Raw genomic sequence first — 25082 nt, forward strand, 5'->3', positions numbered from 1 at the left:
AATCACTTAATCGTTTTGTCAAAAAATAGTGAAAAATGCTTATTATAATATTCCAGAGCCCAAGACGACGTATTCTAATTGCTTGTTTTATCCAATAAACAGTCCAGAATCCAAAGATATTCATCTTACAATGATATAAAAAGTCAAAAGCAGCGATTTCTCACGTTTGAGAAGCTGGGACCAGAGGATGTTTGAAATTCTTGCTTGAAAAGTTACTGAAGTGATCGATCGATCATATATATCCAGAAATTTTCTGTCAGTCAGGTAGGCCAGAGCTGCAGTGATTAGTTGATTGGTTGATCTATTAATCATCAAAGTAGCCTTTTAATACAAAATCAGCAAACATTCAATGGTTCCAGCTCCTCAAATGTGAGAAATTGCTTCTTGTCCTTATTTTACATTGTAGTGAATTGAATATTTGTGTTGGACGGACAAAACAAGCGTTGACTGGCTTGTTAGACCGATTGTTAGTTGGAGCCCCGGACAAATCAATGAAATGACTAATCCTCTCATCTTTAGTTTAGTAAACACGAGACTCTTTCCTCTCTACCATCCATCCCATATGATGTGAACACAGCATTTTTCACGGAGGTGTGAGAGCCTGGTTTCCATAAAACACTGTAGCACAGTCGGCATCTTCAACCATTGATCTACAGTGAAATGAAGCGGAATGAATGGATCTGAGATGCTCGCAGGAAACCAGGATAGTAAACGATTGAATGTACTGCAGTTATGCTGACAGGTATTAACTGCCCGGTCACGTGGTTACTTGGGCCAGAGAGAAATTAACCTTCAGAATTGTATTTATGAAGTTGAAGTGCAATGGAGAAAAATATTTTTTGTATTTAAGTAACTCGATTGTTGGTTTTCTTTCCATTTGAGTATTCGTTTCCATCTGATGGTTAAAGCTTGTCTCTGAATGTTTAATTTTTAGAAATATCATTGTATAAAGTTCAAATGTTTGCCTGGTAATAAAATAAAAAGACTTGGGCATGACTCTGCTTTCAGCTCACTGTGTATTTTTTGACCCCAGCATTTAATGTCTGACCCGCTGTTGTCAGACATCAGATGTTCAGTTCAGTCTTTACTGTTGGTATTTAGCTTGAAAATAAACCACTTGGAAAATAAACCACTTATTCCCTTACATTTTTCTAGTCCTGATCCGATCTGCCGTCGTGAGTCTTGTAAATTACCTATTTGTCCTCCAGTTGTGCCTCTTGAAGTCTCAAGATGTGTCTGTTTTCCCGTTAAGATTTCGTCAGTGATTGTCAGTCATTGGTCCTTTGTCAATGGCTCTGCTGTTCCCCCAGTTCCTTATAATCGCTTTTTACTTGTTACCAACAGTATTTTAACCAAAATGGTCTCTTCCCATTACACTTTCTTCAGAGTAATTACAGAGGTAAAGTACCCGACAACTCATGCCTGTCTTACAACGCAATGCCTGTTGTAGCACATTACATACGATTTCCTAGAACGGCCGCAGACTCTTAATAGTTGTTGACCTTCAGGGCACCATACCATGGCATATGACCAAAGGTTAAAAGAGACTCAGTAAACAATCTGCGGAACAGTGTAGCTTTTCCGAGAGCTACATGTTATGTCATTCACCACTCCAGTCTTCCTTTCTATAGGATGTATCGGCAGACATCTTAAAGTCTTAATGGTTTAATGGTTTGTGGCAACTGCTGACTCCTCACTTGACCCCCATGACGCCTTGAAATCCGTCTAGATAAAGCAACAGAAAACCTACAAAAGGAAGTCCTGCTGTGATGCTTCTGGTCGTCCCTGTTGGCGTCTGACCCTCGTCACTGGCCTTGATGTGGATATGAGTTACACGCAGTTCAACCGAAGAGTCATTGGAAGAGGGCAAAGTATTCCAGTATTCCTGGCTGAAAAAGTTGTTTAAAACTTTGAGGAAACAAAAACCAAAGCATAACCTTGTGTCACAGAAATCTATATATTTTTTCTCTTTTATCCCTTCAATTTTCTGATGATCCCTTCAGATTTAGCTTGAGACCCCGTGGGAGGTCCTGGACCCCAGGTTGGGATCCACCGCAGTTGAGGATGGTCGCTGGTGATCCGCTACCCGGGTTTAACAAGATAGGACCAGCTTGCCTGTGGCTGAAATGAAAAGCCCACGAATAAAACTGTTTCGTCACTTTTTCACAGGACGTCGTAACAAAGGAGGTTAATGGAACAGCTGTGATTACACACCTGCTGTCACCTCTGCAATATTTCAAGTCAGTTTTGTTTGCACATTGTGGCCATTGGAGGACACTTTTAGAAAAGTACAGCTGCACTTTGTGCTGCTATGAGAAAGGAGGAGCTGGAAACAATCGAGATAAATTGACTCAACTTTTTAACTGGGGTTACTCAGCCTTCACACTGAGTGATTAATAGTGAGTCACTAAAATGGGTAGATTATTTCTAGCACTTCTTCCTTCCTTCTCATGATCTGTTTTCTGGTTCAGCCGAGGACTCACTTTCAGCCCGGCTGGTCTGTTTGACCAAACGGTTCAGGAAATGATTTGTCAAGAGTGCTACAAAGCATGAAAAGTCATTTCTGGTTGCTTGTGAAGAGGTTCAGATAACTGTCTCAACCTTTGGCCCCAGCGGTCGACACATTCAAAACTGATAAGCCGCCATCAGTGATATTCTGCCGTATTGACATCTAAAATTTATAATGCAGTCACAGCCAGAAACCTCAAAAAAATGGATCATAAACCGCCAAGATAAGATGAAACTCAACATGAAAAGACCACAGTAAGACCTATCCTGGTTTTACTCAGGTATGTGTTGATGGAAAGTCTTGCGGGTTTCTTGTGGATTATTCCAAAACCGGAATGTAAATCAGAACAAACACTGCCAGCTGCACGTTTTGAGTAAACGCCCTGATCCCTTTTTGAAGGAGGATTTTGCCATCACATATCATCTCCTGCAGAATGTGCTCAGTAAACCGCAGATCTGAGCGGGCGACACGCAGAGACAAAGCATTGCTGTAAAACAAGCTACACTCATTGTAAACTGTGTTGTTTTATGAGCTGCTCGGCTTGTGAATCATAGTGAATCAGAGGAGCTCATGATGAGAAACAAACCCCCTGCTCTGGCCTACATTCCTTAATTCCAACCCCCCTGTCTGAGCGCTTAGTTACCCCAGTGCTTAAAATCTGATTTTTTTTGTTTTTTTGGTTTTATCCTTTTATAGTTATTTATACATCTGACATCGAATATTTGTGGGGGTGTGATGAAGGATTTATGAGCTGGTTTGTTCTTCATTAGTCCTCACGAGAGGTCTGCTGCAGTTTGCTGTGAGGAAAATCTTACTGCTACAGCACACACAGACATTTCTGACAATGTCTCTGTGCACAAATCCAGGTCCACAAAGAAACGATTCTCCCAAAATATAAGCCCAACGTTCACTCTCATTTGAGCCGTTTTTGGTTTCCACCAACTTCTGGGGGAAACATCTGGCTCTTTGGCTGCTAAGTGCTTCACTATGTTCAGCTGCTGGTCTCTCTATCTGTGTCTGTCTGCTGATCTGTTTGTGGCCGAGCAGGTAGTGGACGGCGGAGTCTTTAGAGCCTCTTCTCTGCAAACAGCCGCCTGCTGCAGCTGGAAAACGAGGTTGATGATGGAGTGAACCAGAACAGTAGAGTTTGCGGGTTGTAGAACCGAAACAGTGAGCTGAAAGAAGATAAAATGCTCTCCAGAGCTGAGGGGAACTGCCGTGAATCGGCTTCATCACCACAGGCCACATCTTGTACATTCAACGTAGTCACATTGGCACATTGTAAAAAAAAAAAAATTAATCAGGGCAACTGTGACCAAGATGTGTACTGAGCGGGACATTTTACATTTGAACGAGGCGGGGCTGATTCCGTAAACACTCCCTTGTTCACTCATTCACTACCCGTATATAAGAGACACTATGTTTTACTGAATAGTGAGCAGTAGACTGAGATTTTGGACATTTTATCGTAATTTTGCGCCATCACTGACGGTGTAGAGTCGCAGGGTAAGTCTACATCTGTAAAATGCGAAGCACTGGGTTGTCCCATTGTGGAATTTTGGAAGTCGCTATGCAGTATAGTGGATACATTTACACGCTCAAATAAAATGGTAGACTGTGTATACAGTGCTCTATATTGTAAATAGGGTGAATGCAGTGATTTTGGACGCAAGTTTAAGAGTCTACAGCCTCGCTAGTGGCTCTGAGAGACTACCTGGGCACAGCAGTGCTTTGAGCCAAATGCTAACGTTAACAATGCTAACATGCAGATGTTTGGCAGGTATATTTATCATGTTCACCTTTCCACTCTAGCATGTCATCGTGCTAACATGGGCTGATTAGCACTGAACACAAAGCACAGACCTGACAGTGGTGCTAGACGAAAAGTCGTGGGATCACCGAAGTCCTAACGACTCCTTTTCTGAGACTGATGTGTGCGTACTGAGGTAATACCTCCCAGCCAACTCATCAATCAGGCTCTTATTGCCAATTCACTTATAAAGTTCTTCATTGTTTCCCACAAGTACATTGAGCCTGCGTCAAACTGGAAACAAAACAAAGCCCATTAGCCTTTTGTGTCCCACTGTTTAAGAAGCGTAAGCAGGAAGCTCACACGATGGGAGAGTCTGAGCATGCCTGCAGAGCTCTGACTCACTGCTGCTTCTCAGCCCTCTTCTTCAGCAACACAGATTAACTGTGAACTGATGTAGACAGTTTGCTGGGAAAAACAACAGAAGACTGCTCAGTGGCTTAATAAAAAAAAAAAACCAACAGCACAGAGACACCAGACTTCATAGTGAAAAATGTACGTTTTAATCATTATGCAATTCACACAATGAACATAATGAAAAATACAGCCGACAAGAATTTCTCATGTTTTGCTTCACACTGATAAATTGTGAAATCCGCTGATGCAACATGATCTTCTCATCATGTGTTTGTACTAAAGTGCACTTTGTTGCAACAAAAGGCCTTTGGTAAGTTTTTACATTCAATCACTTGTATGTGACAGGTTTAAAAAGTACAATTTTGATCATACCAACTAATATTTTGTATTTTAAGATCAATCATGACATAATTTAACATACAAGTTATAAACCCCATGACTGTTGCCCTAGAAAAATATCAGTGCAGTAAAAAAAAAAGAACGCACACAAAAAAAAGGAAGTAATTGCTCCTCGAGGCTCTGTCATCCCCCTACTTGAGACTGAAAACAAAGGAGCATGTAAATGTTTCAAGCTGAACCACAGCAACACACAGGTCATCTGAACTGTGGAGGCCTCCCATACTGTGTGTACCATTCATAGGTTTTCAAGTACAGTGCAAAGAGATACAAAATTAGCCTTAAAGAAGGCGCAGACTGGCTTTGGACACAGTTTAGGGACTGTGTGAAAATTAAGTGGTTGGGGAGGGCCTCAGCCTTATTAAAATTTTCAATGGACCCTACCCCTTGGCTAAGGGGGGAGGGGAAAAAAAAAAAGCAACACCCTCCCCTCTAAGATCTCATAACATATCACATGTTGAATATACAACTTGTTAAATCATAGAAACTTTAACCTGAAATAACAGGTTTTTCAGAGTCATGGCGTCGGGTCTGGGCTAGTATCTGTTCAGTAACTCAATACAATCTCCCACCAATAATTCTCACACAGTTCCTTTTGCAAAAACATTAGATAAATATTTAAAAAGTAAATTTTCAATGCTCACACTTAAAAAAGTGCAAAGAGACATTCTCAGTCAGTGAAGCCTCGGTCACGCACGACATCTTTAAAGGCTTTCAGGAGTTCGTTTTTCCAAACTCTTTGGCCTCCGTGACTCATCCCTCTGATCCCAATGAGGATCGCTCTCTTTCTGTATGTACAACCACAGGCTGATGTCGTCTGCTTTGGTTAAACTTGATACCTTTAATGAGAATTTCATGTGAGTCTGTGGACTTGTGGCTTCGCTGGGGGTAGAGGAGGAGTACAGGACTGGATTCTGGCTGCTGGAGGAGGACTGGGCTTGATGGGAGGTACAGGAGGAGGATTTGGTTTGGCTGCCTTATACTGCGAAGGAAACACAATGACATTTTAGACAGATTTATTGTGGCGGTTTGGAGAGAGTGTTTTTAATATTTTATTTTGCTGGAACTGGTCCCAAAAAACAGTATTGGTGCAACCCATGACAGAAAATGGGACTGCAACTTTAAGATAAGACCGTAATGATCCCCAGAGGCGACACTCACATGTTACAGCAGCACATGAAGAGGCAGGAAAAACAAAGAGCTATCTAAGATGAAGAAATAAATAGACCAAAATAGCCCTTAGGGTATGTTTCAAGACCAGCAAAAGGTTTCACCTTGACAAGCATGTAAGAATAGTGAAATGGATAGTATGTGATGCCAAGTTTGAGTCCTCTGGTCTCTGGTGCAGACATTAGGCACATAAAGGTGTAACAGCTTACTGCACTGCACCTAGTGATAATGGCTTAGTGTTTCAAACACCTCTCGAATACATACAACCTTGAAAAGAGAGATTTCCTCATATCTCCAGATCGGAGGCTACTAAAGTAAGGAAATTAAACAAATGGAGGTTATTCATTGATGCATATAAGATTAAAAATGACGAACCTCTCGAATCATGAAACAAACATAAACTCCAAAAACAACACTATTGTCTACAATTAGGTACATAACTATTTGGAAAGTTTTGTAATTTTGCCTATGTACACAACCACTATGGATTTGAAACGAATCCATCAAGATGTGATTGAAGTGTCGACTTTCAGCTTTAATTCAAGGGGTTCAACAAAAATATCACATGAACTGTTTATGAATTACAGCCATTTTTATACATAGTCCCTCATTTTCAGAGGCTCAATTATGTGGAAAAACCCATATAATCATGAATCGAATGATTATATTCGATACTTGGATGAAAATCCTTTGCAGTCAATGATTGTTTGAAGTCTGGAACCAATAGCCATCACCAAATGCTGAGTTTCCTCCCTTGAGAAGCTTTGCCAGGCCTTTACTGCAGCCCCCTTCAGTTCCTGCTTGTTGGATGGTCTTTCTGCCCCCAGTTTTGTCTTCAGGAAGTGAAAAGCCTGCTCAGTTGGGTTGGGGTCAGGTGACTGACTTGGCCATTCAGGAATATTCCATTTCTTTGCCTTGAGAAGCTCTTGGGTTGCTTTTACAGTACCTTTTTGGTCATTATCCATCCGTACTGTGAAGCACCGTCTTGCGAGTTGTGCACCATTTGGCTGAATCTGAGCAGATAGTATAGAACTATACACTTCATATTCATCCAGCTACTTCTACCAGCAGTCACTTCATCAATAAACACCAGTGACCCAGTTCCATTAGCAGCCATGTATGCCCGTGCCATAACACTGCCTCCACCACGTATGACAGATAATTTGGTTGATGAGCTGTCCTTTCCTTCTCCATATTCTTCTCTTATCTTCATTCTGGTAGTTCCTCATTCAAGTTAATCTTGGTTTCATGTGTCCAAAGTCTAATCTGGCTTTTCTGTTCTTGAGTGTTAACAGTGGTTTGAACCTTGTGGTAAACCCTCTGTATTTACAGTCATGATGGCGTCTCTTGATTGTGGACTTTGACAATGATCTGCCTACCTCCTTGAGTGTTCTTGACCCGGCTAGATGTTGTGAAGGATTTTTCTTCACCAAGGAAAGAATTCTTTGATCATCTACTTTAGTTGTCTTCTGTGGTCTTCCAGGCCATTGGGTGGATTCCTTCTTTTTAAGAATGTACCAGATTGTTGATATGGCCGCTCCTAAAGTTTCTGCCATCTGTTCGTTTTGTTTTTTTGGTCAAATGGTGGCCTCCTTAAATTTGCATCGACACACCTCTTTAGACCGCGTATTTAGGGTTCCCATGAACAAATTCAGCACAACTCCAGACCTTTTGATCTGTTAAATTTGTCATTAAATAATGGAGAACAGGCCACACCTGTCAATGAAACTGGTCAGTTGTCAACTGTCCAATTACTTTTGGGCCTGTGATGATGAGGGACTATATATAAAATGCTATTCTTACATAGTTGATGTGATGTTTTTGTTAAACCTCTTGAATTAAAGCTGAAAGTCGACACATCAATCACAATACTCACAATCATCATTACGTAGGGACCTAACTTTATATAATCAACAACATCGTCTGTTGTTGTACTGTACTAAACATTTATAGACTAGTGAGAGCAGTTGTGGGCATGACTCACCTGTGGTTTATTCAGAGGTGGTAAAGGTTTAGCTGGAGGTTGAGGTTTTGTCTGTAGTAAACAAGAAGAGGAAGAAGCCCCTGAGACATTTGTGTTTCGCTTTAAACACACTAGCACATGCATTTACCCAGGGTCGTATTCAGAGTCAACCTAATTGCCAGACAGATTGATATGCATGGGTTACCTTTTTTCCAAACTCCCGTTGTGTTTACCTGCACCTTCAGTGCTTCAGCATTTCTATAGTAACATTTTATATGTGTGATCCATGACAGTCACAAATACACTTTCTTTTAAGTTTCTAGCCCCTCTTTCTCTGTTTTAAATAGGGAAATAGGTGAGCATCCAAATCTCACTGAGTATCACCGACATGTTATTCGTGGAAGTCGATCTTAACACATTACAGGCTACTAATAGATATTAATTTGCATCTTGGCATCCTGTAATTTAATGAGTGTGCTTCACACACATGGAGTTAGAGGATAAGCCTGGTAAGTCTCTTCTGTATCCTTTTTGTCTATAAATCCCATGAAAAGACCAAAACCAAAAAGGAATTGATCCCACCAAAAAGTATTGTTTGTAAAGCCGATATACCTTATTCCTCCGTGCCAGACCTCCAGATTGCCAAATGTTTCAATATGCTGCTGAAAACAGTCCCTAACAAATACACTCTTTCCTCCTGATTGAGTAACGTTTGCTAATATGCATGATGTTGTAGGATGTTGTAGTGAGCCTTTTTTAAAAATGAAACCATGTCTGTGGCGTGTTTTAAAAGAAACGGAGTGCCACATTGGTGGTCGTGTTCTTCTCATGGGATTTGCTGACAGAAAGAAAAACAAAGTAACACCATACTTGCACATCACAGGTCTGAGAACACTTGACTTTCTCTGTGTATTAGTGAATGTGAATTTTGAACTGAAGCAGCCGACTAGTTGCCAACTCTGATCGCGATCCTCAGTTTGCATTATGCATTACACCACACCGCAATATTTATTTATTGAATTTATTTTTCAAGCTTACCGGCTCAGTTTGTGAGGTAGACGACACTGAAGACCCTTTCTTCGATGGCTGGAAACAAAAGGCACTTTGTAGCTATTACAGTAGTCTGCACTCACATCGTAAATACAGTACTTCTCGGTAACTTTCCCGGACACGGTTAACTGATTGATGTCTGACATGAATTTCCACGACTAGTTTATTTTGTATCACTGCTGTCTGTACCTGTGGAGCGGGTCTGCTGGGAGTCACAGTAACAATCAGAGGAGCACAGGCTTGTGTTGCTGTCGATTCCATGAAAGTGGGCTGACTGATCTGAGGTCTTTCTTTGATACTCGGTTCCCGGAACATGGGGTTCAACCTGCCCGGAGCTGAGTGCACTTTCCTGTGAACACAAAATTCATTCAGCTGGGAAGTGAAAGACTGAAACAGAGCTGGACATGAAACACGAGAGTGAATCCAAGTTACAAAACTACCTTTTGGCGGTGTAGTTGTCCATGTTGTCCTTTTTGCAGCACATCAGCCCTGCAATCACTACAGTGATCACCAGGAGGATGGAGAGAGCTGCACACACACCAGCTATTATCCCAGTCTGACCTGCAGGCATAGATGGGGAGATGACGCTGTTAAGGCTGCAATTTGCAATATACACTAACTCTGTTGTTATAATCCTTATGCATGATTTATGTCATACTGTATAATGTACGTTGCTTTTAGATTAATCTTTATGTGGAAAAAAGACATGTATTACACTGTGTGCCTAATTTATAAGCAAGTTGTTTTTTGTTTTTTGCTTTTTGAGCCACTCTAAAGCTGCGGGGGTTCTGGGGATGGATACGCCAGCCGCTCAGTCCGCCCTTTTGGTCCAGTGTAGTGTGAAGTGTCTCAAAAAGTGGATATTATGCTGTGAATTTTAGTTCAGAAGTTCATGTTCCTTAGAGGATGGATCATAATAACATTGGTGATCCCCTGAGTTTTCCTTTAGCGCCACCACTGGGTCTAAATTTCAGTATGTCCAGTTTAGTTCACGGCTACGTACCTGTAAAACTCATGACTTTCCCACTGTGCAGTGTTTAAAGCTAATTAGCAAATGTTTGCATGCTAACACGCTAAACAAAGATGTTAAAGCTTATACCTTGCTAAACTTCAGCATGTTAGCCTTGTCACTGTGAGCATGTTCGCATGCTGACATTAGCATTTAGCTCAGAGCATTGTTGTTCCTCAGTGCAGCCTCACAGATCTGCTAGCATGGCTGTGAACTCTTGTTTTAGTACAAGCAGCTAGTACATGAAAACAGGAGTTTACTAGTATTTAGTCCTCACAGAAAAAACAGCTAAAGACTCATAAAATGAGGAAACAGGCCCGTAACTACCGTAGCTTATTGCTGCCACCACAACCAAAAAATATTTGCTCCGTTTCTCAAAAAAGGAAATTGCTCCTACCAGTTTACCATGTTACAACAACAAGACCCTTGTTTTACTGAGATATGCTAAGTTTTTGTAATACTGAGCATTTGTGATATAACAAGTAGAGCTGCAACAGTGAATTGATCAATCAGTCAATCGACAGAAAATTAATCGGCAATTATTCTGATACTTGATTAATCTTTTAAGCCATTTTTTTCAGACTAAATGCAATAGACACTCTGGTTGCGGCTTCTCCAGTGTGAGTATTTTCTGCTTTTATCGGTTTTATGTATCATTGCAAACTGAATATCTTTAGGTTCTGGACTGTTGGTCAGAGACAGACAAGACAATTGATGAAGCCAGCAAAGACTAGGAAACTGAGATCAGGGTTTTTCACCATTTTCTACAATTTTTTAGATTAATTGAGAAAATGATGCAGATTAATCGATAATGAAAATAAGTCATTTGTTGTTATGACGAGAAAAATTTCTAGTTAAACTGGACCGATTTGGTGTGCACTAATAACGTAAAAAAAATGTTATAAAGTAAAAACAATAAAATTATTATGATAAAAAAGTTGTTTTTTTTGGTGGCAGCAATAAAACAAGGAGCAGGCCAAAATTGCACAATGCTTCAGCAAAGACTGACCTCTGCAAAAACACAAGAATGAAAAAAAGTGATGGCAGTTCCACTTACTTAACAGTCGTATGCCTATAACTGAAAACACAAGTTTCATTATTTCTTTCTTCTGCTCTGGTGAAGGATACTTGCAGAGGAATTTCACAGTTTTGGCCTGCTCATTGTTTAACTGCATCTTTATTCCCCTTTTGTTTGGGTTTTTAGCTTGTTCAATATGAGGACTAAATCACTTGGAAACTCCCTTTTCAAATTTTGAGGGAAAATACATTTTTCTATTGTAGTAATTGTGCCAAAAAGTATCACATTTTAAGCCATTGTTTAATAATCTGATGCACAGTGTAGTCTATCTAAACTAGAAACAACACAAAGATGATTTAAGGGTTATTAACGGAGGTAAAGCTGAAGATATATGAGAAACAAAGGATTAGGTCAATGCCGGGAGAAATAGGAGACTCATAATGAATCATTCATGTTTTTTAACTTACTGGAAGAGTGATTCAACGAGAGGGTTTGACTTTTTTTTTTCTTCCCCCCTGTAACGCTCACTGATAGGTACAGACCAATACAACAGTTTGTATTAAGCAGCCAAACCTGCTCATAAAGTTGGATTTACTGTCATAACATCAAATCCGGCAAATTGTTCTGTACCTTGAGGTAAATCTGCATACTGGATGTCACAGTGAGGAGGAGCCCAGCTGGGATTACAATGGCACTCATTCTTATGATTACACACCTAAAAGAAAAAATGCAATAAATTTAATTTAGACATGAGTCGAGCACTTGGACTTGCACTTTGGTCCAGAACAGGCAAATGGAAAACAGCTACAAGTGATTTCAAATTCCCTCACCCCGTTATTGTTGCATTTCTTTGCACAGTCTTCCTTTTTCCCATAAACTGATATATCCACACATCTGTTGTCAAGGCAAACCTGTGCACAAATGGGTGATTATGAGCAACACATCCAACACAACTGGAAAACTTTATGAAATGTGTCTCCCTGCTAAAAGTTTTACCTTATTTGGTCCACATTTGGTTCCTTTAGGCACCAGGTCAATGTTTCTGGTCTTATCGTCATCCACGGCTAGTTTGCATTCTATGCCATACACAGTGTAGGCTGCTCTTTTACCTGTGATGGACTCACCCCCTCCTCCACAAAACATAGATCCACACTTAAAATTCCTATGCAAAAAAAAAAAAAAGAGAGAAATCAACAAATTGATCAAGCGCTTGTTGAGAATTAATAACATCGCACAAATATAAAAACTAGTGTTTTATGATAGCGTTTGCTACTTTTCAGTACCGGCACAGGTTCCCTTCAGGGGCATTTCATGATCAACGCTGTATAGAAACCGAGCAAGGCCTTCAGCAGGACGTTCAGTTTGAGGATGGTACTTACTGTGCAGTGCAGGGGAGGTAGCCGAATTTGCTCCGCCCACAGTTAGCACCTTCCTCGCCACGTTTGTTCAGGTCAAAACATATATCTGGTCCAACTATGGCCCCTGAGGAAAGAAGATATTCATAGTTACTAGTATGGAAGCCAATTTATGCCGGGAGAGGAAAACAATGCATGAAAAGTTGGGGATGACAAAAGTAAAAATACTCAAGGTGGGTCAAAATTATGAAATACCAAGTTATTTTAAACTTTTACATCAAAATTTAATTATCACAGAATTTAATATAAAGTTTTTTGGGTTTCAATAGTTTTTAGCTGCACAAAACAAGTTTTTTTTTTTTTTTTTTTAAATGAGTGATCCAATGGTTTGTGGGGTTTCTCTAGAGGCCAATGTCTGCCAGGGTAAGAAAATCAAGATGAAGAATCAGGAACGATTTAAAAAAAATAACCAAAAAAAAACAACCCCTGAAGGTTAAAAAACCACAAGGTTATTCATTCAAGTGTGACCAGGAACCTTTGCTATTTATAATTACTCATCTCATCCCCTCATTTCCTGTCATCTCTCAACGGTGGACGGGGTAGTAAAAGGCATACAGTGCCTCGAAAAATACATTTTAAAAATACGGTCAAAATTCTGAGTTTATAAGTCAATATTCTGGGATACTTTTGACTTATGAAGTCAGTTATACACATTTATCTCAAAATTTTGCTTGAGTAGGTCAAAATAATAACGCTGATTTAAAAGGTTGCGATTTTGACCCACTATCTAAGCATTTGTTTTATCATCCCTTACTTTTCATCTTTTTGTTTTTGTTTCTTTTCCTGGCATCAGTGGGCGTCTATATGACCTCGCTGGCACCACCGGTGGGTCAGTCTTTACGAATGCTGCTGGGCTGTGCCAGCAAACGTTGTTCAAACCCAAAGAACTTTATCTTTAAATTTAAAGCTGCAAATATTAGTCAATAAACAAAAAATTCATCAGCAACTATTTTGATAATCGACTAATCATTTCATTCATTTTTCAAGCAAAACTGACAAATATTCTTTGGTTACAGCTTTTCAAATGTGAGGATTTACTGTTTTTCTTTGTCATATGTGGCAGGTTATTATAAATCTTTATGTTTTGGATTGTTATGAATTGCCATTTTTGTATTTTATAGTCATCAACTAATCCATTATTTGAGAAAATAATCTGCACATCGATAGATAATCACAGTAATCGTTACTTGCAGCCCTACTTTAATGCTAGTGGAGATCCCCCAAGACAACAAATAAACTGAGCTGAATTTTTAGGGGAAATGTGTATAAATGGCGAACAAGACATGTAGAATATTTCTATTTGATTGACTGGTGATCTTGAGGTTTGCTGAGCTGATACAGAATATATAGGATACTGTCAGACAGAGAGCAGTAGGATGATTTTCATAACCAAAGGGCTACCATAGGGGAAACTAGAGACCATCTTGTGATGGGATCCCACCAGCTTCGACACCCATCAACGTGTTGACATTCAGACCCATGAGTACTCAGTAGTCATTACTACATTACATGAGTACTCAGTTTTCACACCCATCTTTGAGCTCGGCCTTCATTTTGAAATCGACTACACATCTGTAAAGTTTCGTGATTGCATCTTGCACAATAGTGACGCTATCGCAGAGAAAAAACCTGTCCATGGTCCAGACCAGACATATGAACACCTGCCAAAGTACTCAAAACCGCCTCAGTGATAGTTCCTGCGTCAGTAGGTGTCTCTAGGACTACATTTTCTCCATGATGACAAACAGACTCACAAGGCGAAAACAATACCAGCCATGCTGTAACTGCTGGTAATGAAGCTAGAAAAGTGGATTTGAAGAGATTCGGGCACAAGAGACCGTTTGTTACATGATGTTGGGCATAAAAGGAAAACACTGGTGTAAACAGTGCCGCTGTTTCTATTTTATTTTTTTACTTGCATGACCGTGCTGACAGCAGTGTGTTGAGTGTACCTTGTCCGAACAGCCTCCAGCAGTGCTGCTCATGTGTGGGACATTGGCCGTTGTAGCAGTAGCCCTGTTCCTTGTCGTAGCAGGGTTTGCCGTTCATCTCGAAGCTGTCCTCGGGACAAGCCTCCGACACGCCGGTGCAGTATTCAGGGAGGTCACACTCACTGGCTGACTTCCTGCATGCACTTCCAGCAGGTTTGAACTGTGGGTTAAAGTACATTTCGGGTGATGTAGTAAGAACAAACAAGGGTTCGCCGAAGTAGATGTTGGTTAAACAGTGAGTATGATTAGTTGCATGACTTCCACCACTTTTTCCATTTGAGGAAGGATGTTGTGAGTTACAGTTCATAGAAACAGCAGGACATCAACCTCTGTTTCCTGTTATTAGTGAGCTCCTGTTGTTTCAATGAGGTTTTAAGAGTAACCTTCTCCTGTCGCTATTTTTAACAGTTATTAGAGGCAGAGTATGTCTGTATAATTGAGCTTTCTCCAGCCTACAATTTGGTCTGACTGAAATAGTCTAGAAATAAAAAAAGCAACTATTGGATGGATCGCCATGATAACTGGTTCAGATATCCCTGGTCCCCAGTGGGTGAATCCTGAAGACTTTGGTGATGCCCTGGCTTTTCCTCTAGTGCAACCAGCAAGTCAAAGTTTTCACTTATCCTGTGAAATATCTCAACATTTACATGGACTGTCACGAATCCCTTTCTTCCACAGACATTCGCGGTTCCCAGAGGATTTAGCTGAAAGCACCACTTTGTCTCAAAGGGCATCTGGCATAACTGTAGATTCCTATTCTTGTTAAATCATGGGTTAGGGACGTCTGTTGGAAATGTACATAGCAAACATGCTTTTACTCTGTTTTGGCTGACAAATTATAAGAAACCCACTTTAACAGCTACATTAAAGGCAGCTGAGTCATGAGAGCTAAAGTACCTGACAGTTGTCACAGCACTGTCCATGAGCACACTGGGATCCTTCAGTCAGGCGACAAGTTGAAGCATCACAACAAGGGTTCTTACATTCCTAGAAGACAAAAACAAAACTTTTTCAGTTGAGTCATATTTGTGTATCAAAGTTACACCTTGAAGAGGAACTGCAGTGATGAAATTCAAGATTGAAATCTCCCTCACAAGCAGCATCTTTGCCAACAAATTTCCTGAGATAAGACGTGAGCGCAGAGGAAAACTATTTTCACTCTTTGAGGCCGAACTCCAGCTTAGCATGCCTTACATCACCACTACCCTCCCTTTTATGAGCTGTAACCTCACACACAGGAAACCACACCAGTCAGCTACAACAGAAAGCCCACAAGGTATCTTACTTCACCAAAGGATATATTTAAACTTTCCAAGACCATAAAAAATGAGTAATATGATACAACCAACTACATTAGCCTCTACTAAGCGTTTTACCCCGACAGTGCCACAGTCACACTCCTCTCCAGGGTCCAGCAAGGCGTTGCCACAGCGTGGCCCTATGGCGATGGTCTTAACGTGGCTGGGTTTACCCAAGCAGCCGGGCTGAGCTCGCTCCATGAATTCAGCGAGCTGCTCCACACTGCAGCTGCTGAAAAACTCCGGGAACGCTTGAGTTCCTGACCTGAAGATGAGCAAAGAGATTCAACGATGAAAATTTAATTTAAGATAGAGCCTAAACAGTATATACACGTTATGGCCAAAAGTATGTGGGGGTACCTGAGCATTCTACCCTTATGTGATTGTGTGCACCTTATTTCCAAAGCCATGGGCATTAATCCGCTACTCTAAGAGCCTCTAAAACCTCTTCTGATTTCAGTCTTTTCCCCCAGATGTTGAACCTGGTTTAAGGGATTTGCTCCCATTCAGCCACTAGAGCATTAGTGAGGTCTGGCACTGATGCTGGGTGAAAAAACCTGGCTCGCAGTTGAGGTCAGGGCCTGTGAATCCCAGGCAAGTCCTTCCACACCTAACTAGGAAAACCATTTCTATATGGAGCTGCCTTTGTGCACGGGAACACTGTCTTGTTGAAAGAGGAAAGGGACACTAACACTAACTGCTGCCAAAAAGTTGGAAGAACACTGTCTAAAATATCATCACATGTTGTTGCAAGATTTCCTTTCATTGGAACAAAGGGGGGGGGTTGCCACATTTCAACATGCAACACAAAAAATCAACAAAACATTATTGTTATCTAACAAAAAGTAAATGCACTTTGTAAGTAACAGTGAGGTAGATCAGAATAGGTTTTTCAGTAACATCCTCACCTGAGCTTTTCTGCCATTACGCAGTTCCCGCTGCTGTAGGATGAACCACACACACAGCCAGCAGCATCATGGGACAAGCCAAAGTTATGTCCCATCTCATGAGCAATGGTGGAGGCGAGGCCTATCGGGTTATCATGGTGATCCTGGAAGAGAAATGCAGAACTGTTTCTTTAAATTCTGCAGAATATATCAACAAATGCCAATACACGCCCTTCATCTCCAGCTGTTAAAGGATTAGTGTAAATTAAAAGTTGTGAAACATACCTGATTGACTCCACCTGAGTTTTCGCTACACATGGCAAACTTATTTGCTAATCCGACTGTATCTTTGTCGAAATCTTTGCCACTGTTGAAGACAAAAATCTAACATCAGGTCAAGCTGGCAGCATTACTGTGTTTAACATCTGCACAGATTTCTAAGACTTATCCTCACGTCACAAACTGGGCATTGTCATGCTTCGTCCTCTGCAAAAGATCAGCCTGGCGCCACACCAGGAAATTGTCCAGGGTCGTCTCTGAATTAATGTCAACGTCGATTTTGTCTCCGTATGTCCAAGTCTCCAGACCCACCAGCATGACGCGAATGTTCAGAGGTCGATACAGCTGCAGAGAGAGGATCAGACGTTTTTCGGGGATGAATGGGCTGGGAGCTTTCAGCTAAGAACGCCGATGGTACACTGCCAGACAAACAGCTTAAAAAACATGAGCTTGAACTGAAAAGAAAAGAAAATTACCCTGTCAACGTGATTCACAACTCCAAGAATACGGGATTTAGTCTCACTTCCATATCGTTTATACTGGAGGAAGAGCGAAGACAAACATCATCAGATTTATGTAGCGATGGAATGTAAGCAGTAAAAGGATTCAAATTAGATATTTACCTCAGTATTGTCAACCACCACAAAGAGCTCGACAAACCTCTCTGGACCTGTGATGGGTTTAGTTTTCTAAAAGGACACAGAGAAATGAAAACTTCATATTAATATTCATATCTTAATCAGTGTCAACGTAAAAAAAGCATTAAAAAAAATGACTGTCTGTGACTTCCTACAGGCTCATGCGATACCGTTATTACCTCACCATTTCATTCCTTGTTTTTATGACTCACTTATCTCTTTGGAAATTTATTGAATTAGCCTATTCCATAACCCTTTAAAAAAAACCTTGTATAAATTTTGCTCTACCACATGGAAAATTAACCCACATTTTAACAAAGGCAAAAATAAAATAAAAAGAGGGACAATAAAATTAAGAATAGGAAGACTTGGGTAGTCATATGTATATAAAATAAATATATTATTAAGTGTATATATAAATAATAGAAAATTTTCAAATACTGTATTGCTTAAACACATTTTTTTTCAGACTGACATACGTGTACACGTACATACTGTATGTACACTATATGGCCATAAGTATGTGGACACCTGTAGGGCCGTTTTTCATGGTTGGGGATGTTGTCTTGCATGAATGTCTGCTTCAGGCTAATCCGGCAAATTAAATGTACATACATAGTTATTCAAGGTACTTGATGCAAACATTATATAAAAAGACAATATTACCACAAAACAGTGCAGATTATTGATTGCAACACTGTCCACCAATACTAAGGGGATGAATATATATCGTCATATTTCCAAACGCTACAGTAGCTCCTTAGTTCCAGATAAGCGAAATCTTAACGCCCCAGAACACAAGGTCATTTACAACAGTGTTCTTCCAACTTTGTGGGAACAGTTTGCTGAAGACCCTTCACCGTCTTCAAGACGGCAATAACCGCATGCACAAAGCTCCTTAAAGAAATGGTTTTCCCAGTTCGGTGTGGAGGAACTTGACTGACCTGCACAGAACCCTGACCTCAACGCCAACTGTGAACCAGACCTTATCACCCAACATAGGTGTTGGACCTCACTATAGCTCTTGTGTCTGAGAATAAGATGTTCAACAACCATATACGGGTGTCATGTTCAGGTGTCCACATACTTTTGGCCATGTAGCATTCACACGGTCACACCAATATGCTGCTTTAACTGATACATTCATAAAAACACCTTTTACATTAAACATGCAAATAATATAAGCATTATTCAGCAAGTGTGAATCACCTGATCATCAGGCATTTCAAGCCCTTTGTGTGGAATTTAGTCTTTACATTCAGTGTGACCCACCCACTTAAACACATGAAGCAGCTATAATCAATATTCTAATATTAATAATGTGTGAAATGTGAGAGGGTCGCTCGTGGTGATGAACCTACACAGAATTATCGGCTGAATCTGCAGCTGCTCTCGGCTTTTCAGAGCTTTATAGCGAGTGTCGGTTCATTGTTTAGCTGTCTGGCTCCACTGTTTTGGTTCACTCTTGGCTGCAGCAGCAGCAGCAGGTGTTTTCAGAGAAAAAGCACAAAAAAAGCCACCGTCTGCTACCTGCTCAGCAGCAAACAGCCGACAGACACAGTCGGAGACCAGTTGGTGAACATAGTGGAGCATTTAGCAGATAAAGAGAGTGAATAATGGACTTGCATTCATCAGATGGGCACAAACGTGACACATGAATGCTAATGTTGCTCTGTGGCTGCTAGACAACAATATGCTAACAGGTTTGCCATATCAACTTAAAAGGTGACGATTAACAATGTTGTGTTCACTCAAAAAATCAGTTATTGCAGGTTTAGACTTTCATTATCCCCGAGCTAAACAAGATAAAACCATACCCACGTCACCTACCCATGATCTGGACCTGAAGAGCCCAGCGAGCTGAGAGCCCTGGCCCTGGTCGTGGTCGTACAGCATGGTGGTGTTAGACGAAGAACCACAGCCGGGGCTGCCGCTGATCTTCAGATGCTCCCGTCGGTAAACTGCATGGTCACCGTCCTCGGCCTGTCCCAGAGGCTCGATCAGGTAAACCTGCTGCCGGGCTCTCACAAAGCCACTGCAAATACAGAGAATAAGAACCCTTTATTTTCAGAGGTAAAACAGCAAAAGTGTGATTCAATACACAAATGGAAGTGGTTTGGACTACTAGTGTGTTCTGTACAAATTTCCTTTCAACCACGGAGGCAATTCCGATTGTTGTACATAAAAGAAATGCATTAGAAAATTTAAAAAAATAATATAATAATAAACCGGAAAAATAAATAAAAAATAGAATGAAAATAAAAGACGAGAGATCTAGTTATAGTGCAGATACAGTGCTGTAATAGGATAGGCCTCAATAACAACGCCTGAAATTCAATAAAGGAATGAAAGTGTAGTAGCAAGACTAAACAATCAAAGGCACAACAGAGAGAACAACAGAGTTTTTAATTTAAAAGCGGATAGCTACAGAAATCATCAGTTAAAGGCCGCATTCACACGTGCAGCCTTCAAAAACACTTGAAGAACTGACCGACTACTAGATATCATGAAGCAACACATTTCACAAGTATTTTAAAACAATTTCACTGGAGATAATGCAAGTGGCAAATTACAAGCAAGAAGTTTGAAGCTGTGCAAATATCCTGATTTTCTTACCTAATGCCCGAACAAATCCCCACACTGACCAGAGAGTCCGTCATGCCTTCAATGTGACCGTGATAATAGCAGTGCTCCTGGACAGAAATGCATTCATGAGGTTAAAGGCATCAGTGTCAACGTGAGGCCACACTCTTAATGTGTACTCACAAAGCGTTTCTTTCCTTTTGTTTTTAATGTGCATAAAATCATCACAGATTATGAATGTCAGATTTTTATCATGTTTGGTTCACTTACAGGCCATACCGTTAAGGTTTTATTAAAAAGCAAATATACATATTCTTATATAAATGTAGCATTTATTTTTGTGCAGCTTCCATATAGTTGTGATAATGTCCAACGTGTCAAATGTTAATGTCTTAGTAGGAAAAATCAAGTATTAGGTACAAACAAAGAGGATCTCATATGCGCTGAAACTGAAGATGGATTATGGACACGAAGGTACAATATAATTTTTACAAGGTGGGATCAAATGTTTTTTTTCATGAATATCTGGAATCTCAGTGAATCAAAATACATTAATTTTCACAAGAAACAATGACATAATCCTTTGAGTCAAAAGAAATCACCATATCTGTCTCGAATTTGTGGAATATTTAAAATGCCTGAATAAAAACAACTCCAGCAAAGAAATTGTGAAATATAATACATATTGTTATGCGTCTTTCCTTTAATGTAAGCTTCAACTGTGTCATTATTAAATGGAATCCATTTGTTAAAAACTTTTCTGATCCAGCCTAAAAAAAAAAAAAATCAAATTCATGCCTTTTAAAACAATATTTGTTCAGTTAACTTTTCATCGACTACTATTACACTGAACTATATTACAGAGGGATTCTTGTCCTCCCCCTGTACATTGCATAATTATCAGGCGTATCTGTTATTTCAGCTGTAAAAAAATAATTAGTTCAGTTCATCAGTTAAAATGCAAATGTCGTTTCTTCAGGACCAGAGTATGAAACCATCAAAAAGTCAGACAAAACCGAACTGCATCAAGACAAAAACATAAAACATCTAAAGTGTATGATGATATCAAATCCTGAGTGCAACAAAAACTCTAAGTACGTTCACATTAAGTGCAAATAGTGGAATAAAAGATACAACACAAGCATATATTCGTACATATAAACATACTTACATATCTCCTGATTATTTTTTCAATGAATCAATTCATTTTCTTGAATGAAAAAATCTCAGAAAATAAAGAAAAACACCTGATTTCCTAACTATCAACAATCACTTTCAACTACTCTATTAAAAGTTCATCTTTTCACCAAAACAGAATGGCTAGTGGGGCAATTTGTCTTTATTTAATTCTTCTGGGTAGGTTAAAGTCTAGTAAAATGTTTACCTCATTTGGTGACGTTGTCACGCGTTTCCCATCTTCTGAATAGTGTGTTTCAGTGTAGCCTCTCCCAATGAGATTGCTTTAAAGTACAGGTGATAAGAGAAGATTTTCTTTTTTCATATTTTTAAACATTACAAAACGTATTTGTTAAGTGGATCTTAAATGCTAATTGAAAAAAAAAAAAAAAAAGATTTTCTATGAAAAAAACAGTGTGTTTACCTGTTTTTTTCCAGGTAAATAGTGTGGTTCCTCCCTTCAATGGCCAACTCATACTGCACCGCATCAGGATAAAGCTGCAGAAAAATTGTCCATCAGTCACACGACAACCACCGATGGGTCTAACAACTTGCAGCAGTGGAACACGTACTCGCATCCTTTACTTAGATAAAAGCGCTGCAATTCAAGTGTTTACTGAGGCACAAGTACTGTTGGGTAGTTTCATCGACTACACTGCATGAAACTTGATAAGATGATCACGCCTTTTAGATGCAAAATCTTAAAACTGCAAAGTAACTAGTAGAGCTAGACCGATGAATGGGCCGATATTAGCTTATTGCAGATATACTGGTGTTGGTGTGTATGTCGGATAATAAGTAACACGAAATGTCACAACAGAAATGCAAAGGATATGTTTGAAGTGGTTTAGGAATATCGTCACCATTGCATAGTTTGTCCAGCAAGTGGCATTTTTTGTGTTTAAACTTTTAAAAGAGAGGCTATCAGCCAATATATCATTATCAGCTTTTTTAAAAAACTCTTTAATATCGATATATCTTCAAAATCAACAGTAACTAATCACTGTCAGATATTTCTCTCTGAAATGTAGAGGAGTATAAATATGAAGTGGAGTGAAATGCAGACACTCAAGGAAAATATCTCCTATCATTGCTCTTCAGAGTAAATACCCTTCGTTACTTTCCAACACTGCCAATTTAAACAATAAATGTAGCATTTTATGAGGAGTCTTTGTCGGGTTTCCAGAGAATTAATGGACCGGCGCTGAACGCTGTGCGGGTGAGGTGTGGTCACCTGGTTGTCCCTCAGGCTCCTCTTCTGCCTCTCCTGCAGTCTCCGAGGTCTGACCACCTCGTACCGCTCCACATGAGACAGCTTTCCCGAGCTCTGCACGAAACAAACTACACGCAACAGGGCAACGCCGTTATTCGCACTTACACCACGTGTACCTTCGTACAATGTGGAGACAGTCTGAATCACAGGGTTTCTGCAGGGCTCACCAAGTTCAATTTTAATACCACACAGAATGCAATTTAATACCTACCTCACAATCATACCGGCTAAAGTAAGACATAAGTTAAAAACCAGTAGCATTGACAAGGTCTGGCGTTATTCACCAAGTGCACACATTTTTTTAAAATATTTATATCACATTATTGTCAGTGCTTTCCAAAAACACTTTCTTATAATATCATGAATCAATCATTGAACATGCCCTGGATGAGCAGCATGAACTGGCCGGATGGAATAACCAATTAAAAAATTACGTATTGATTTAAGGTCCACATATGAATTTTAAACTTGCAAGTCCAGAGGCTCTGGAACAGCAGCACTGGGGATTTTACGGCCAGGTTTTTGCTGAGATTCCACTGTAAGGACATTTTATAACTAACGTTACTGACTTTAATAACTTTGAGGGTTTTTTTGAGTAAATACTGAAATTAATGCTTTTTTTAAAAAGAGACTTTTAAAGACCTGCAAGAACTGGGCTTCATGCTGCATTACTACCGTCGGCACTCCCTGATAAATTACTCTTTTTGGCGAGAGGACTTAAAAACACTTTTCGTGCAGTTGCACACCAAATATAAGCCTTTAGATACAATCTATACCGTTACAATGGGTGGACAGAACGTTATTAACAGTTTTCCGCAGATTTTCTGTCAAACATCCTTAACTTCTTCTTTTTTTTTCTCTCTCCTGCTGATGTGATCTGTCACGGCAGCTTGTTGCGCTCCGTCAGGAAAATCTCGGGTAAAAAAAAACAAATGTTCCATCACAATACTCCGATTAAATGTAACATACCCCACGTCAGCCACAGCCACAGCCACAGCATGTTGTCTCCCATCACGATGTGCCCCGCTCGGCCACCGCCGCTCCTCTGCCGTCACTGCACGGTGAATCATCGATGCCAGCTCGGCCGTTGGAGCCCCGCCTCCGGTTAACGCTTCTTATCGCCGCCTCCCACATTTAGCGGCGGGGGAAGAGAAAAAACAAAAAAAAAAAGGAAGAAAGAAACGTCGAGTCAGCTGCGATTAAAAATAATAATAATAATAATAATAATAATGATTTAAAAAGAAAAAACCTAAAACCACACTTCCGGTAGAATGAAATATTTCAAAATCAAATCTCTATTCTGCTCTGATCGTCAACGTTTCGGGTCATGGAGGTAAATGGTTTCTATATAACATAATTAACAGGCGACGTTTCAAAACCCAGACGGTATTTTTATAACCACTTACTGGTCTGGAGACTATTTCCAGAATCCCCAAAGACTTTTTCTACACATTTGTTTTTATTGATTTATTTTATAAATGATTGAATGATAAACCCTGTTTTTTCCAGTTGCGCCAGCGTTGCCAGGTCCGCGGGTTTCCCGACATTCAGATCATAAAAATATATCTAAAGCCAAAATATGCTGCTGGATACCAGATTAAAGATAATAATAATAATAATAATGATAATAATAATAATAATAATAACGGTTTTCTCTGTGACCTAATCACAGCTCGTGCAGAGCGCTGCGGCTAGCATCAGTTCAGTTCAACCTACGTTTGTGGCTCCATTTCTTAAAAAAGGACAGCAAGTCCAAATTTACTGCATGCTTGACATGTAATAATAGATAGATAAATAAATAGATAATCTTTGTGTTATAAAAAGACAAATAAAAATGTCTAAAAACAAAATAAATGCTTTCAACAGACTAGCTTATCAAGCGCAGCCATAACTCGTGCTTTAGCGAACGTTGCAAAGACTCAAAGGCGGGCGCCGCTTTTTCGTCTGTGACGATACACATAAAACACTGTACAGTAGAAAACACAGACCTACCTGTAACGACAAGGAGTTAGGGGGGAAAAAAATGGTTGGTTGTCAATATTTCTATTTAAAACACGGTCTACACGGTCAGCGTGAGGCTGGTCAAAACGTGGCCGCGTCTGTTTCTTGGAACCGCTGGCCGTGGGGTTGAGACGTTCTTCGTTTCAACCGTTTACTTAAAACCTCACAGTTTCAAGAAAGACCAAATAAAAAACTATAACAACACGATAAACACATTCAAAGGACTAGTATAAACGGGCGCACACGTGAACTCTGGTTT

At 39.9% G+C, this 25082-nt stretch overlaps 1 protein-coding gene across 1 annotated transcript; it reads right to left on the minus strand.

Moving 5' to 3' along the window:
- Positions 1–4803: 4803 nt before the first annotated feature.
- On the minus strand, positions 4804–24983 carry adam8b (ADAM metallopeptidase domain 8b). The gene is made up of 24 exons (XM_040135563.1): positions 24815–24983; positions 23792–23947; positions 22784–22890; positions 21974–22047; positions 21758–21833; positions 20407–20483; positions 19621–19825; positions 17776–17841; positions 17629–17691; positions 17328–17497; positions 17159–17240; positions 16895–17037; positions 16065–16251; positions 15586–15675; positions 14650–14848; positions 12662–12764; positions 12279–12444; positions 12113–12193; positions 11913–11997; positions 9696–9816; positions 9445–9604; positions 9244–9291; positions 8227–8277; positions 4804–6054 (listed from the first exon to the last, which is right to left on the minus strand). Exons 2-24 carry the CDS (start codon positions 23832–23834, stop codon positions 5926–5928), a joined length of 2526 nt encoding a protein of 841 aa, XP_039991497.1. The 5' UTR covers positions 23835–23947; positions 24815–24983; the 3' UTR covers positions 4804–5925.
- Between the last annotated feature and the right edge of the window lie 99 nt (positions 24984–25082).

This window comes from Xiphias gladius, chromosome 9 (genome assembly GCF_016859285.1).
Source record: "Xiphias gladius isolate SHS-SW01 ecotype Sanya breed wild chromosome 9, ASM1685928v1, whole genome shotgun sequence".
NCBI lineage: Eukaryota > Metazoa > Chordata > Actinopteri > Istiophoriformes > Xiphiidae > Xiphias > Xiphias gladius.